Genomic DNA, 17317 nt, shown 5'->3' on the forward strand with positions numbered 1-17317 from the left:
AAGCCGAAATTCTGGACAAGGGTTGACTATTGCTGTGCCTGCTAAGAAAGGCAGTCATTATTATATTTGATGTATCATTACTGTTTTACAAGTTTTAATGTTATATTTGTTGTTGTTTGCATCAATAAAAAAATTGTTTGAACCTAAAATTGAGAAATATGGTGATACTGTAAAGGATTCCTGGCTGTACTTTCTATAAGAGCCAGGAATTGATGCTTACTTGTGGCATCAATCAATACACCTTTTGCAGCATCATATCATATCCCATTAGCATTGTGAGACAGAGCCAGGGAGGGATAATTGAAGCATGCAAAAACAGATAATCAAAATGTGAAAAACAGCAGGAAAAAAAAAGATATCCATTTGAGATTTTGTCAAAAACCACAGCAGTGGTGACATTTACTAAAAGCACACATTAGCAACATCACACAAAAATTGAAATATGATTTACTTGCTAGTAAGTGAGCATAGTGCCACACTGTAGCGTCCTATTGTAACATAACCGTTTCCTGTGTCTGCAGAATGGCTATACACCACTGCATATCGCTGCCAAGAAAAACCAGATGGATATAGCCACTACATTACTTGAATACGGTGCTGATTCAGACGCGGTTACCAGGCAAGGCATCGCGCCCGTGCATCTTGCAGCCCAGGAGGGACATGTGGATATGGTGTCATTGCTCCTTACCAGAAATGCCAACGTCAATCTCAGCAACAAGGTATGATACCAGCAAGACCCCCCTTCTTTCTCTGTCACTTTGGTCAAGTCTCTCCTTTTCACTCTGAACTACTTTTACACCTAACAGAGACATATGGGTGCAGGCCTTGCCTTTTTTCTCGGGATTAAAAGTGTCATGCCTTTTAAGTATTGATATTATTGATTGTGTAAGAATTAAGCTAGGAGTTTCAGTTGACATGGCAATTAACATTCCTTCAATTCCAGTTTTGTTTTATTCCTGAGGTAAAATAAGTCTTTTTATCTTTGAGAAGTTCCGCCCTCACTATTTATAGAAGCAGTATGATGTAATTACAATATGTCATGGTATTTCAGAGTGCAAGTTGCTCTGGTTTAGCAAGATTTTGAGAGTTTAAGAAATGCTTATCCCTGAATTCTGTCTGATTCCCTACGTTGAACTGTTGGCTAATCCTATGTTATTACAGAAAATGTTATGCACAGAAAGAATGAGTGCTCAATTGGCCTCATGCACATATAAGCTGGATTCCATAAATGGTGCTCAAAAATGAGTACCATAAAAAAAAAAAAAAAAATTGGCACGAAACACTTCTTTAAAGTTTAAAAGTGAAAGTACGATCAGGTGTCTCCTTTTTTTGTTGACCTTTCACTGATTACTCATAAATATTCAGGTTCTGTTTAAAGCTGCTTATTTTATTTATAAAAATTCTGTATGGCCTTGCGCCAACTAACATTCATGAATTACACCACATTTAGCATGGGTTGAGATCACATCGATCTTCACATAAGTTGGTATTTAGAGCTTCCTTCATTTAAAAGTATTCATTATAAAAACTTTGTGAAGGCTCTTTTTCATAAAAAGCAGTTCAGTTTTGGAACAATCTTCCATTTACCTTGAGCTGATGTAACTTTCTGTTCCTGTGCAACTGGAACTAGCTATAGAAAGAGAGAGTCTCTGGTGCTGGCTAGCTAGTTGGCAGTTCTCTGCCTTAATCACTGGCACTGCTGACAGTGTATGGAAGGTCAGGGGGCTGGAGGGAGGGACTCAAGAGATACTGGACTATGGTGGCAGCGGGTGGCAGATCAAGGAGGTAGGGGAACATGGGTGAGGAAGAAAGACCTGCATTAACGCCATTAAAATTTTTAATGCATATTATACATTTAATGCATTACTTACATTATTAACATGCTAAATGTGCAGCCCTAATATATAGGTAGATATAAAAAATACCTCATAAGCTCCCAGTACAGACACTGACAAGTGCACTGTTGCTTTAAATCTTTAGGCAGTGTCCATACCGTGTGCGTGCCAGTGCCTTCCCACCTGACGTTAGCTCGTGGAACCATCAGTTGTTAGTTTTCCGCAGAGCCAAGTCAGTTTCTATTCAGCATGTCAAACTTCAACATCATTTTTTTTGTGTGCTGTCCCAACATTAGTTTTTGTCATTTTCCTCATAATTCTTCATCTTTTTGGTTTTTTTCAATTTCCCTTGAGTTTGGTTCATTTGGTCATTTTTTGGCCTTACGGCCACTTCAAGGCCTTTTTCAGCTCAGGGAGCATTGACATTTCTCAGTATACTTTTTACTTGAGCTCCCCGGCAATCGAGCCTTTGACTTCATGTCAGCTGTTTCTCCCTCCATGTCAAAGAAATTGCCAAGTGGCTTCAAGGAATGTACTTCATGTAGACCATTTCAGGCTTTGTTCTCCATAACTGGTGTGTTCAGTCTCCAAATTCAAAAGACACTAAAAGCCCAACAACTCCAGTGTGAAAAGCTTTTTGGTTCGGCATTGACAACAAGCATGGCAGGAGATTTGGGACGATGCACAGCCTGCATCAACACCAGCATCGGCATCAACACCTCATGTATGGATGCCAAGTAGAGTGCATCTACTTTCTGATTCTCTTCAGAGACAGGACGACATCATTTACCTTCATGCCTCATATATCAGGAGAGGCATCATGTATCAGACTAAGAAGCATAAGCATTCCTCCCCTTCTAGGCATGGAACAGTGTCATCACAGATGTCTACCTCCTCGACATGTAATAAACACCAACATAATGTGGACCACCCTCCATTGCAGCAGATTATGTCTCCACTCAAGCATGCCTCAACTTCGAGGTCTCCCACATCTAGACAACATGCATTGCAGGCTGCTTCTATGCCAATGTTGCCTCTTGTGCAGATGCTGACTCTCCAGGAGGAGATCCAGCCTAAGCTCAAACAAGAGCTTTTGAGGCTACTACAGATGGCAGTCTATACAGGCTTTAAAGGCATCTATGCCTGTCTCAGCCCAGTCTGAGGTTATTTCCAGGTGTCAATTGAAATCAAGGTCATACACCCATGCTTTATGTCAAGCATCGGGCTTGGCAGGGACCCATCCACCACATGCATTGTCATCGGCAGAGGAGTTTATCTCTTGGCTAAGGGCACTGACCCTGCCTCAATGCTCCTTGACATACAGTCAACGCTCCTATCGATGCACACTCCCACATTTGTCTAGGAGAAAGTATTTTGAGGAGTCTGACACAAATATCTCAAATGACTCTGAGAGGATCTGCCAAATTTATCAGCAGAAGAATCTTTGACATATCTTCTGATCCTTTTCCTCCACCCCAAAGACATAAGTCTCCATCAGAGAGCATATCCAATAAATTCGAGATAGAGGAAAAGCTTCATTAAAATTGAGAACCTCATTCAGAGCTTTTTGAGCTTCTTAACTATGAATCACCACCAAGGTGCTTTATGTAGGATCATGAGAGATAGAGACCTTTCTTTCAGTCCAGGTAGCTCCTAAAAAATTGACACAGTATATAGAATACAAAAGTATTCAGAGTTTGAGAGAACATAACTTCAATATCACTCTCTTGTTGAGGAACCTGCTCTAAATGCTCATGCAGTTCAAGGTCTTATGCTTCTGCTCCTCCAGGCAGGGAAGCAGGAACACTGGACTCTTTTGGTAAATGCATTTTTCAATCATCCATGCTCATAAATAGGATTATGGACTACCAGCTCTGTTCTTCCATTTATTTAAAATCCTTGCTTAAACAGCTTTCAAAATATGGGGAATTCCTTCCCAAAAGAAACAAAGAATTGTAACAGTTATCCAATAACTTGTTCTCTACCAGAAAGTTCCTAGCTAGAGGTATATTTGATGCATTAAATATATCTTCTAGAACATCAGCAATGGCAAGTGCTATGCATGTTTATCTTGACACAGGGTTTCTGATCTAGAAATTTCAGTCCCAGAGTTCCTTGCAAGGGTGATAATCTATTTGGAGATATAATTGAGGAGGTGGCTGATAACATGAAAAATCACACAGTCATTATGACAACTTTGTCCAAGCCTCAAATCTCTCAGTCTTCTTCTTCTAGAAGATACTCTGCTCCATCTAGATGTTCATACTACTATGATAACATGAAACGTCATTATACTCGGCCAACTTCATCATTCTCTCGGCCTGCTGGTCAGCGACCCTATGGAAAGTAACGACACAGAAATCTCAGCCTCAGTCCAAACAGCAGTCATCTTTTTGACTCTTTTCTAGCGAGCATTACAAATATTTCCTTGACTCTACTTTCTATTCTCCCCATTGGAGGCAGATTGGTCTATTTTTACCAACATTGGACTCTTGTCACAACAGATCAGTGGGTGCTTTAAGTCATCAGGGTTATGCCCTATGTTTGATCAGAAAATTTCTAAACCACCCACCAAAAGAGTCTCTTTTCAACTACCTCCAGAAAACCCTCCTTAACCAGAAACTCAGCCATCCTCCCGCTAAATGCAGCAGAAATAGGGAATGCTCTCAAAACATTCCAGGACCACCCCCTTCAACAAATAGTACTCGTCTATATGGACAATATGGTTGCCATATTCTATTTGAACAAAAAGGAGGCACGATATCTTATTCCCTTTGTATAAAGCAATCAAGATTTGGAATTGGACCACTGCTCATTGGATACTTCTCAGTGTGATTTATTTAGCAGGAAAGCAAAATATGTTGGTAGACAGGTTGAGCAGACTTTTCCAACCTCACGAATGGTCTCTCAGCACAACAGTCTTGCATCCAATTTTCTCTCAATGGAGAGCCCAGATATAGATCTCTTTGTTTCCCCTCAGAACAGCAAACTTCCACAATTCTGTTCCAAACTCTTCCCCCCCCCCTCCCCCCAAATTGCATTGGACACCTTTTTACTTCATTGGGGGGACAGGTTCCTTTATGCATTTCTTCAAATTCCTCTTATACTGTATGTTTATGTCTCACTACTGTTTAGAGCACAACTCCAGAAGAGACAGTTAGTTTGAGCAAGCAGTTCTGCAACATCTTTACACTAATTGCAGTCTGAAGATTGCTGCTAACCGGTTCAGCTCAGGCTCCACCCCTGGATTGCCCCAGTACTATTTGGATAATGCTGATGAGGTGACAAGTACATTAGATAGATTGTGAGCCCACCGGAACAGACAGGGAAAAATGCTTGAGTGCCTGAATAAAATTCATGTAAACCGTTCTGAGCTCCCCTGGGAGAACAGTATAGAAAACTGAATAAATAAATAAATAAAATTCAAAGGGATTATCCAGTTAATGCTTCTAAATATCCCGCTCTCTGGATAAGTGCCTTTGAATATCGACCTCCATCCTCTCCCCATTCCCATTTTTCCTCTGTATGGGCACGTGCAGTGCTTCTTTATTACACATGAAATGTCTTTACATTCGCTGAAATCAATGGATTATTTATTAATAATGCATGGCAATGAAGGGATTAATTTATATACTAAAGGATTTTAGAGAGAAAAGTATTTGTTGATTACAGAAATGTAATTGTCATTTTCCTTGTAGTCATACCTTTCAAAATACATCATTCAGGATATGTATGGCAATAGCCTAGAAACCAAAGGGGATTTTCATTCATGTTTGAGAATTGAGTGACTTTGGGTTCCTTTTACGGAGCTGCGTTAGCGGCTTTAGCACACGCGACTTTTAATCACATGCTACCCCTGCGCTAGCCGAAAAACCTCCGCATGCTCAAGAGGAGGCAGTAGTGGCTTGCGCGTCCGTCAGTTTAGCGCGTGTTAAACCACTACCGCGGCTTCATAAAAGGAGCCCTTTGTCTCATAATTACTGGAATGTGAACATTTCATTGGTTTGTTCATCAAGTCAATAAGTTGGAATTATGTTAGTAGAGCAGGGCTCTCCACTATCTCCCACATTATTTAATTTATATATGAGTGCATTAGGCTTTCTGTTTAAAATACCAGGTTGTCATCTGTTTATGTTAGCAGATGATATCTTTATTCTGGTTCCTATTCAGAAAATTGTGATCAACCCAGCCAATTTAGTAAATGGCTATACAGTATACCTATTATTGAACAATGGACCATTAAATATTATTTGAAGCTGAATACACACAAAAAAACTAAGATTATCTGGTTCATTATCACTCTGAACACAGTACCTGCAGAGTTGTCTTTTCCTTCAGGCATGAGAATTGCAGTTGATAGAACATCTAGGGTTTTAGGATCATTTTTGACTCTCACAATTGAGCTGCAAGTGAAAAACTTATTTGGAACTGTTTTTTCTTAAATTGAGGCATTTAAATAATAATAATAATAACTTTATTCTTGTATACCGCCATACCCAGTGAGTTCTAGGCGGTTCACATTAATTAGACATGGTTACATGCAGTTAAGTATCAATTGAACAGATTTACATTATTTAAACATAGTTACTTGCAGTTAAGTATTAATTAAACAGTTTTACGTAGAGTTAAGTGTTCAATTAAATAGGGATGTGGGCAACGAAGTAGATAAAATTGGGGGAAGGATAGAATGGATCGGGGGGTGGGGGTGGGGCGAGATAAAAAAAGGGGGGTGGGGCGGGGTTCTTTGGGGAGGGGGCAATTAAGTGTCGTGGCGTTGGAAGAGGTGTGTTTTGAGTAGTTTTCTAAAGCTGAGGTAGGTTGGAGCCTCGAGAATTGATTGGGCTATCCATGGGTTTAGTTTGGCAGCCTGGAAGGCGAGGGTTTTGCCGAAGAATTTATTGGAGTGGCAGTTTTAGGGAGGGGAAAGCAAATAGCTGGATTCTGCGGGAGTTCTTGTTTCTGTGATTCAGGATGAAGGGTGGGTTGATGTAGTTTGGGGCTAGGCCGAATACTGTTTTGTAACAGAAACAGGCGAATTTAAATAGGACTCTGGATTCCAATGGTAGCCAATGAAGTTTGTGGTAAAAAGGGGTAACATGTTCCCATTTTTTCAGGCCGAATATGAGGCGAACAGCGGTGTTCTGTAGTTTTTGTCTGTATTTTTGTGAGGATCATGTTCGACTTCTGATTCAATTACTTATTTTGCCTCACATTGATTACTGTAACACTTTGCACTTGAGAGCCTCTGTAAAAATGATGAATTGACTTCAGCTGGTGCAGAACGCTGCTGCAAGATTGATTTTTAGAGTGAATAACTATGATAGAATTACTCCATTGTTGATGAAATTGCATTATGAGTTTTCTTTAAAGTGGCTTTTATAATTTTTGCCACACTTCAAAGTTTCAGCCCAGAGTTTTTTTAGACTCTTTGGAGCCAATATTCGGCCACTCAGCTGACACTGGCACACAATCTGGATATTCAATGCTGGGCCATTTCTAGCTACCGGTGTTGAATATCTGGTTTTATCTTTAACTTAACCGGTTATGCCAATATTCAGTGCTAACTGGTTAGTGCTTAGCGGCTAAAGATAGACCTGCTATTTACATGGCCTATATGTAACCACTCAACATATCTGGTTAGGCACTGAATATCTGTGCCTAGCCAGCTCTGTTGCAAGATATGGCCAGCTATCTCCCACTGAATAACCGCAGTTAGGCACTATGCTATTTAACCAGTCAGGAGCCATTCCTGGCCAGTTAAATAGTTTTGAATATCTGGGGGAATTGTCTTTACTTACATGTAAAAGGGCATTGAGTTGGCATCATTGTCTACTCAAATTGCTGTCTAGCAGAGGTATTATTTTAAATGAATTTTTGACTCTTCCTTCTAATTCAAGTAACTAAGGGCCCGTTTTACAGAGCTGTGGTAGCGATGCTGCCGCGGTAAATATACCAAAGCCCATAGGAATTGAACAGGCTTCAGTGCATTTACTATCATGGCATCATTGCTACCGTGGCTTTGTAAAACGGGCCCTATGCTTTGGAATGAATTTCTTCATATTTGAGCTTTCAACAGGCAATGAAAATGTTCTATTTTGCAAAATATTATGCTAATAATAACTTTTATTTTAGTATTTGATGTTATATTTTATGTTCTATAGCTTATGATGCATGCACAGTATTTTTATATGTCATTTACAGCTTAAATATTAGGGACTAGGTAACAAACAAATATAAAAAAAATAGAATAAAATACCTCTGGTATGTTCTACAGTGCCAGAAGACATGATCCTGGCTTAGGTTTTAAATCTGTGTATATTTCCAAATATCTGCTCTGAGTTGAACGGTATTGAAAAAAGCACCCCTTTTATTCTCAAACTATGACCAAAATCCAGCTTTGTTTTTTAAATACCTGCTTGATAACAGGGGAGGAGGGATGTGCATAGTGAAAATAAAATTCTTTGCATGTATTATGATAACAATTTAACATAAATTCCCTTGCAGAATAGATGGGTTTTCTGTGGGTACATTCCTCACTTGTTTTTATGTTGCTGAATTCACAGAGCGGTCTGGCTCCTCTCCATCTGGCCGCACAAGAGGACAAAGTGAATGTAGCAGAAGTTCTTGTAAATCAAGGTGCTGCTGTTGATGCCCAAACCAAGGTAAGGTAGAACCCAAGCTCTTTTCTTCTGCTGTGCCTGCTTTCACTATATGTCTTGCAGCATACAAAGCACAGTAGAACACCGATTATCCGGATTTGTCTTAAGTTGTGCATAACTGTGAAGGCTTTCTGGACTGTTTTGTTGATTTGAAGTTGCATGGTGCAGCCTTTGTTGATCACTATTCCCAGCGTTTTTAGATTGGGTTGCAAGGGGTATGTGATGGAGTTTATTTCAAGGTTTGTTATGGTTGGGGGTTTTGTTTTGGTTTTTTCGATATGTAGGAATTAGTTTTGTCTTGGTTCAGCTTTAGTTTGTGGTCTTTCATCCATTTTGTCACTGTTTCTAGTGTTATGTTTAAATCATTTTTATTAAGCACCACAAAAAGCAATACAAAACGCAACAGAAAACATTGTTATAAACATAATTCAACTCCAATCCCTACCCTCCCAACCACCCACCCTCCCACCTTCCACCTCACCCGGGCAGCAGCAGCAGCAAGCAAATCAAATAAAGAGCAAAGAACAAAGCAAAAAATAGACACATTAAATGTTCCAAATTTGATTTTGAACATAAGGAGTAAAAGTTAAACTAAAAGGATGCCAGCATTGATAGAACAACCGTCCAGCTTTGGTTGACATGTCCACAATATCCCAGCGCTCTAATAACATTTGTTGTAACATTAATGCTCTCCACTGGGGGATAGTTGGAAGCTGTGGCGAGAGCCACTGTAACAGAATACATTTCCGACCCAGCAACACAGTTTTTCGAAGGAAGGCTGCACAACCTGGTCTAGATGGATGAAAACGAATCTGTAAAGTGAAGAGGAAACTTGGGTGCAACCTCCAAGAACAGTTCCAAAGCCGTGCCACCAAGGACACCAATTGTATCCAAAAGGAAGATACCAAGGGGCAAGTCCAAAACATGTGTCCAAAGGATGCCATGGGGTATGCACATTTACCACAGCAATGTCCCGTACTGATCCCCATCACATGTGCTCTCTTAGGTGTATAAAAAACACGTAACAAGAACTTGTAATTTCTCTCTCTCTCCACCGATGACATGGTAGAGGCATTCCCCAGACGGATACCCCTACGAATCATATCATCTGAGATAGGTATCTGGAGATCTGTCGACCACTTCTGGGCCAAGGTAAGAAAGTCCAAGTCACCAGCACGTTCTTGCAAAAACTTATGATAAAATCTTAGCGGTATAGGCTCCTGAGCTGTGAGGCAAAGCACCCTCTGTAATCTGTCCTGCACATCGTCCCGCACCACTGCCAGAGTCAAGGTCTGCAAATAATGTTGAAGTTGTCGATAAGCAAACCAATCCATAGGTAATAGACGAAACTTCGTCTGTAGCTCAGTAAAAGAGACAGGAAGACCAGTATGTTGCACAGCCTGAGACACATATTGAAGGCCCACACAGGACCAACGCTGGAGCACTGCAGAATCCAAGCCAGGTAAGAAGTCTCCATTACCAACTATAGGAAGGCAAGGTGTTCTGCATGGCGAAATTTGCAGCATCTTACACAACAGCCTCCAGGCTTTGCGCATGGCAGGTAAAAGCGGGTGGGACTGCAACTGAGGTAAATCTGGCAACTGGAGAGCATGAAGAATATAACTAAAATGGTAAGGCTGAAAATGAAAACATTCAATCTCAGGTAATGAAAAATTAGTAGTATTACAAAACCAATCATGGATATGACGTAATTGACATGCAAGGTTAAACCTAGATACACACAAGAGACCTAACCCCCCCTGAGCAAGTGGTAACATTAACTTAGCCAGAGAAATCCTAGCTCGTTTACCCCGCCACAGATATGCCGATAGATGAGACCTATGTAGCGATAAATGTTGTGCAGTTAACATAATAGGAAGCATTTGCAATATATAAAGCCATTGGGGCAGTATCATCATGTTATAAAGGGCAATGCGGCCAGAGAGAGAGATAGGAAACTTCCGCCAGTTGTGTAACATATCTGAAGTACGACAGAGCAAGGGCAAAATATTAGCTTTATAAAGCCCATCAAGATTTTGTGGAATAATTACTCCTAAATAAGTCAAATGAGAGGGAGCCCACTGCAGAGGAAATTCTCCAGGCCAAGTCAGTCGTACCTCAGATAGGGTGGGAAGTGCCAAAGATTTCTGCCTGTTGAGGACCAAACCCGAATAAATATGAAACTCATCCAAAAGTTCTAATGCTCGTGGTAACGAGCTATGAGGATTGCCCAATGCAAGCAAAAGATCATCTGCAAAGGCTAGCACCCGCAACTGTGAAGAACCCTCAGACAAGCCCATAATCTCATCATCTCTCTGGAGTGTGCGTAACAGGGGGTCTAAATATAAAAGAAAAAGAAGGGGGGATAACGGACAGCCTTGCCGCGTCCCCTTACCGATGGAAAAGGAGGGGGATCTCACGCCATTGACCAACACCGAGGCAGTCGGTCCAGAGTATAACGCCTGTACCGACGCAAAATAACGGTTGGGAATCCCTATATATTGTAAAACCTGAAATAAGTAATGCCAGTGAACCTTATCAAAGGCTTTCGCCGCATCTAACCCAACAAGTAGACCAGGACAATGCGCCTGTTGAGCACGAGAAAAAGCTAGAAGAACCCGTCGAACATTAAGTACTGAGTGACGATTCCGAACAAAACCCACCTGCTCAGGTACAATAATGGAAGGCAACATGGGGGCTAACCGATCAGCCAAAATGCGAGCAAATATTTTAATATCAACATTCAATAATGATATCGGTCGATAAGATTCTATGTCAGTAGGCGATTTAGAAGGTTTCAGAATTAATGTAATCAGGGCATCATTGGAATAACGAGGGAACACACCCTGTTCTTGAATGGCCACGTAGTAATCTAAAAGAGAGCCTCCTATGGATAGGGATAAGATCTTGTAGAACTCGGATGAATAACCGTCTGGTCCCGGTGCTGTACAAGGTTTCAATTTCTGTATCGCCTGCATCACCTCCTGCAGATGTAAAGGCCTATCTAACATGGATATCTGAGCAGCTTGCAGTCGAGGCAACCCCGCATCTTCCAGGTAATCACACACGTCTGGACCTGCGTAAGGACCCGGGGACGCGTAAAAAGCCTCAAAATAATTATGAAAGCTAGCTGAGATATCCATCGAGGATGTTAAAATCCTCCCCGAGCTCTCCTGTATCGTGGAAACGTATCTAGATCCTTTCCAACTTTTAGTTATAGACGCCAATAATTTCCCGGCTTTATTGCCATATTTGTGAAAGTGGTATTTACGAAAAAACAACAATTTCTTTGTGCGTTCGTGAATGAGGGAATTTAACGCTACTAACACAGCCTTATACGCCTCTCTATTAGCCTCTGAGGGATCACGCAATAAATCTCGTTTCAACAACACCAGCTGTCGTTCAAGCTGTATTATGCGATGTGCTATGCGACGAGTTCTAGTAGCAACATAGGCAATGATGTCTCCACGTAATACTGCTTTAGCTGCGTCCCAGAACAAGATAGGTTGGTCTACGTGCGGGGCGTTAAAAGAGCAATAAGCCTCCCACTTCTCGATCAAAAATTTCTGGAAATGTGCATCCTTATGTAAATAGGAGGGGAATCTCCAACCAGACACCGGGCCCAATGGACCGCCCATCGCCACATCAATCCAAATCATGTTGTGATCCGATATTTCAAGGGGGCCAATTGTGGCTTCAGAGACCCGAGCAAATAATGTTTCTGAAATTAAAGTGTAATCAAACCTAGAAAAGGAACTATGTGCTCTAGACTGGTGGGTATAATCCCGTTCGGTAGAGTGAAGTAATCTCCAGGGGTCCACCAACCCCAAAGCTCGACAAAGATAAGGAATACCCTTAGTTTGCTTTACTGTCGCCACTCCAGAAGTCCCAGAGCGGACTTGAGTCTAATACTTGATTCAGATCGCCCACCAAGATTAATGGGCAATCGGAATCCTGCAAGCAAATATTAACCAAATTCTGAAAGAAAGAGTGCTGATAACCATTAGGGCCATATCCCACCAACAATCGAAAGGTCCCACCAGGTCCAACCACCTTCACCAAAAGGTAACGGCCCTGGGGATCACGTCGTAAGACCTGTATCTTGCATGGGAAACCCTTTCGAATCAGTATGGCCACCCCCGCCCTCCTCCCCGGTGATGATGCATAGTACAGCTCCCCCACCCAACCTTTCTGAAGTTTCTGATGTTCAAGATCAGTAAGCCTAGTCTCCTGGAGGCAGGCTATATCTGCAGAGTGATGTTTCAATTGGGATAGAATTTTTGTGCGTTTAGCAGGGGACGTGATTCCCGACACATTCCAGGAGAGTATACGTATCTTCCGATCACCCATAAGGAGCCTCACCATTAACGCTAAAGCAAGTGATCCGTGGAAGAGGAAGTGTCCCAGGGCGCCCAGCCTCACCCCAAGACTCCACATGCATACTCCAGTCATACCATGCAATCAGCTCTATAGAAATAAACCTCAAACAAAAAGCAAAATAGAACACAAAATACCAATACCATACCGCTGCTGCCCCCCAGAAATCTGCCCCTCCCCAATTCCCCCCAACAAACCCAAAAACCCCCATCCTATGGGAGAAATACAGGTCACGAAAGACATCTCTCCCAGGGCCACCCTGACCATCAAGAAATAAAGCCCTCAAGGGGCCGATAAGACAAGTTTCCTCTCAAATATATACAGCAGAACTGCCATGAACCACCAACAAACCCCTCAAAACAAGGAAAAGTCCAATCAGTCAATCGGCCCCAGAACCGGGGCTGGCAAGTTGTTTAATGTATTCAGCTGCTGCCTCGGGGGTTTGAAAGGATTTCCAGACTCCATTACATTGAATCCATAGCAGGGCCGGGTAATTAAATTGAAAACGCTGTTTGAGTTCAGATAGTTGTGCACAGAGGGGGTAGTATGGTCTCCTCCGCTCCTGCAGCGCCACAGAAAAGTCCTGGCTCATGCGGATCGAATTACCATCATATTTCAATCCATCCTTCCTGGCTCGGTATTGTTGTAATAATTCCACTTTGTGCCGGAAGTTTAGAAGCTTCAGGATGACCACCCGCGGCCGCGATTCCAAACCAGGGCGGGGGCCCAAGCGATGCGCCCGTTCCAGGTGCAAAGGCCCCACAGAGGTCGAAAGAGGGAACTCATCCTGAAGCCAGCGTTCCAATATCTCCAACAACAGCCGGTCAGCGATCGTTTCAGGAATGCCTATCAAGCGCAGGTTAGAGCGTCTTGATCTATTCTCCAAATCGTCCAGCTTTTCAGCCTGAGCTCGCACCTGCGCCTGTAGCGTGCTGAGATCTGTGCCACGAGTTGTAGAGGAGCCTTCTAAATCAGATACCCGTTGTTCTAACTCCGCCGTGCGAGCTGTAGCAGCGGCTAGCAATATCTTGATGTTAGATATTTGTGCTGTAAGCGATTCCATTTTGGGCCCCAATACTTGCGCCAGCGCCTCTTTTATGTCACTCAGCGCGGTCTCAGTGAGATGGGAGACCGCCGCTGCGGGGCTCGTCGCCATCTTAGATTCGAGAGGCTGCACTCGCTTGCGATCTTTCCGCGCCGATTTTGCCTGCATGGAGTCTTGAGATCTTGTTAAGTATCTTTCCATGCAGTAAGGGTATCTCACGGAATACCGCACTCTCGTTGAAAGTGGAGAAAAAGGTCTTTAAATGTGCAAGAATAGGCAGGGTAGCCCCGGAGCGAACGAGGAGACGTCTTCACTCGTTCATGACATCACGTGACCTCTCCCTGTTTCTAGTGTTATTGTATAGTATGTTTGTTGTGTTGGAGGTATGTTGGTCAAAAGGAAGGAGGATGGTGATGTCTGCATAGCTGTATGAAGTTATGCCTAGTTTGTCCAGGCAAGTACCAAGTGTGGCTATGTAGAGATTGAAGAGTGTTGGAGATAGTGGAAAGCCTTGGGGGACTCCACAGGGGTTGGTCTCCACTATCTCCAACCCTCTTCAATCTTTACACAGCCACACTCAGTACTTGCCTGGACAGACTAGGCATAATTTCATACAGCTACTCAGACATCACCATGCTCCATCCTTGCGACCAACATACCTCCAATACAACAAACATACTCCACATAACACTAGAAACGGTGCATGTAATGTGTTCAGCAATGTGTATGTCTGGTAGCACAACAGAAATAATAATAAGTAGTAGATGTGGTGGAACTGTTGTTCCCAGCAGTTCCCTCAGAAGTTAAGCTCTGGTTATTCAACAGTGCCTGATATCAGCTGGGTGTAGGTCTTGTACTTTTACTATAGCAAAATCAATTCAAAATCCATTCACATAACAGACTGCCCTTTGCTTTGGGTTTTGCCCTGACTATTTGCAGCACAGTTCTGTCCATATCCTTGACAGGGACACCCTGTTCACTGTGCTTATAAGACTGCCTGCTAAGCAGTGCTCTGGTGCCCTCTACAAATGCTGGCTCTCCACAAGTCAGGATAGTTTACTTTTTTTTAGCATTTATAGCCTAAGTGGTTTACATTCAGGTGGTTCACAATCTGTGTCCCAGTGGGCTCACAATCTGTCTAACGCACCTGGAGCACTGGAGGATAACCTCCCAGGCTGCTCTCCTTAATTTGTCTGATCAATTCAGTGTGTTCTTGCTCCAGCAGTGTCTAGACTGCCATATTATACTGCATTGATTACTGACTTATGTTTATAACAGTCAAAGTCTGCCCCAAGTATGTTAAATAGATTGTGAGCCCACTGGGACAGACAGGGAAAAAGGCTTGAAGTACCTGTATGTAAATCGCTTCGAGTGTGGTTGTAAAACTACAAAAAGGTGGTATACAAGCCCCAATCCCTTTCCCTTTACTAAATTGCATCAGATTTTACACTTAACATGCTTTAACACAAAAAATGAATGCATGCTACATGCAAAACTAATTTGCAACCTAGTGCAGGCTATGCCTAGCATGGAACCTGCAGTTATCACATTAAAAAGGCCATCAGGTATGGTACTCAGCTTGCAGTTAACACAGAAGCACTTAATACCTCCTATTTAGCAGGCAGTAGCTGGTTCTGTACTAACCATGCATTAGTTAGAGTGTGGTAGTTGCAAACACTGTCCACACCCATTTTCTATCCAATGCCCTGTTCAGTTCCACCCCTTCCCAAAAATGGCCTTAATGCCTCACTTACCACATGCTAACTATAATTACATCATGTTGATTGTTAACATGTGTGTGCATCACTGTGCATTAACAGCCAAATGTTCTATAGTTCAATAATTTTATCGATGTCTGCTTCCATGATACAACAGCAGAGAAGATACAATAGCAAAATACAGTCACCAGAATTTAATAACATATCAACTATCCCCACTCCCTACCACCCCAAATCAGAAGAGAAAAAATTCTCCAGTCATGGTCCTAACCAAACCAACCTCCCCCTTTAGCTAGAATCCCTCTGGTTAGAGAATGACACAGGGACAAATTTGTCCCCATCCCCGCAGGAATTCAATTTCCCCGTCCCGTCCCCATGAGTTTTGTTGCTGTCGTTGTCCCTGCCCCATTCCTGTAAGCTCTGCCTTAACCAAACAAGCCTCGAATACTTATGATTTTGAAGTGTTTGAGGCTTGTGCAGATGAGGACAGAGCTTGCAGGAATGAGGCAGGGACAGGAAAAGAACTTGCAGGGATGGGACGGAAAAATGAGTTCCTGCAGGGATGGGAAAAATTTGTCCCTGTGTCATTCTCTACCTCTGGTCAAGAATCTAGAGCACAGTTCTTCAACCGCCGGTCCGCGGACCAGTGTCAGTCCGCAAAAAAATCTTATCGGTCCGCGAAGGATTCGGTCCCCACTGTAATGAAAGGCCGGCGTCAGCTGACTTGCAACTTCCTGTTGCAGTCGCTGTGCCGTGACTCCTGCCTTCCACCGTGTTTGCCTCCTGCCTTGTCTCCGCACCTCCAGACCAGCAGCGGCAGCTCTGTGTACTTTTAACTTCGGCACAGAGCTGCCCCTAAGCAGTAGTTTAGCACGGTTTCATGAGGCAGCCTCGGGGCCTTTGCTAGGCCGGCCCACATCGCATCATCGAAGCGGGCCGGCCTAGCAAAGGTCCCGAGGCTGCCTCATGAAACCGCGCTAAACTACTGCTTAGGGGCAGCTCTGTGCCGAAGTTAAAAGTACACAGAGCTGCCGCTGTTCGTCTGGACTCTTGGGCCGCTGAAGGAAGGCAAAGAGCAGCTTCCTGGAGGTCACCCTTCCTCTCGCCTTTGCAGGTCCCTTTTTTTTTTTTTTTCCTTCAAACGGCAACGGGCCCCAGCATCGACATCAATCAAGTAAGTTCCACTGTTCCTTGCAAGCGGTTCTGCTCGGCCAAAGCTTCCCCTCTGGCATGAGCCACCCTCAGGGGAAAGAAAGTGACCCGCAAAGGTGAGGGGAAGGGGGGCAGATGATGGAAGTTGGGGGGGAGAGAGAGAGAGAGAGAAGGGGACAGATGATGGAAGTGAGAAGAAGGGAGAGAGAGCAGAAGGCAGATGGATGTCAGTTGAGAGGGGAGAGCAGATGCTGAATGGAAGTGGGGAAAGAACACATACTGGATGGAAGGAGGAGATAAATAAAGGGGGAAGAAAATAGTAAGATAATGGAGGGATGAGGGAAAGGGGTGACAAGCTGTGGGTAGACACAGTGAAAAGAGGGAAACAGGACTAAATAGTAAGAAAGAATTTAATTTAGATGGAGGCAGAAAATAGAGAAGGAAGACCAGAGAAGAAAAGGGAAGAGAGAGCAGAGAACGATAACAGATCTGAGTGGAGGAAATGAGAAGAGAGAGATACTAAAAACCACA

General features: G+C 43.0%; 1 protein-coding gene across 4 annotated transcripts in view; it reads left to right on the forward strand.

Moving 5' to 3' along the window:
* ANK3 (ankyrin 3) overlaps window positions 1–17317 on the forward strand; it is a 972780-nt gene that overhangs the window by 684246 nt on the left and 271217 nt on the right. For all 4 annotated transcript variants that reach the window (XM_033941649.1, XM_033941646.1, XM_033941647.1 and 1 more), the window contains 2 exons: window positions 522–719; window positions 8399–8497. In XM_033941649.1, the coding sequence (XP_033797540.1) occupies window positions 522–719; window positions 8399–8497 (297 nt within the window). The remainder of the gene's footprint in view (window positions 1–521; window positions 720–8398; window positions 8498–17317) is intronic.

The sequence above is a fragment of the Geotrypetes seraphini genome, chromosome 4 (assembly GCF_902459505.1).
Source record: "Geotrypetes seraphini chromosome 4, aGeoSer1.1, whole genome shotgun sequence".
Lineage (NCBI taxonomy): Eukaryota > Metazoa > Chordata > Amphibia > Gymnophiona > Dermophiidae > Geotrypetes > Geotrypetes seraphini.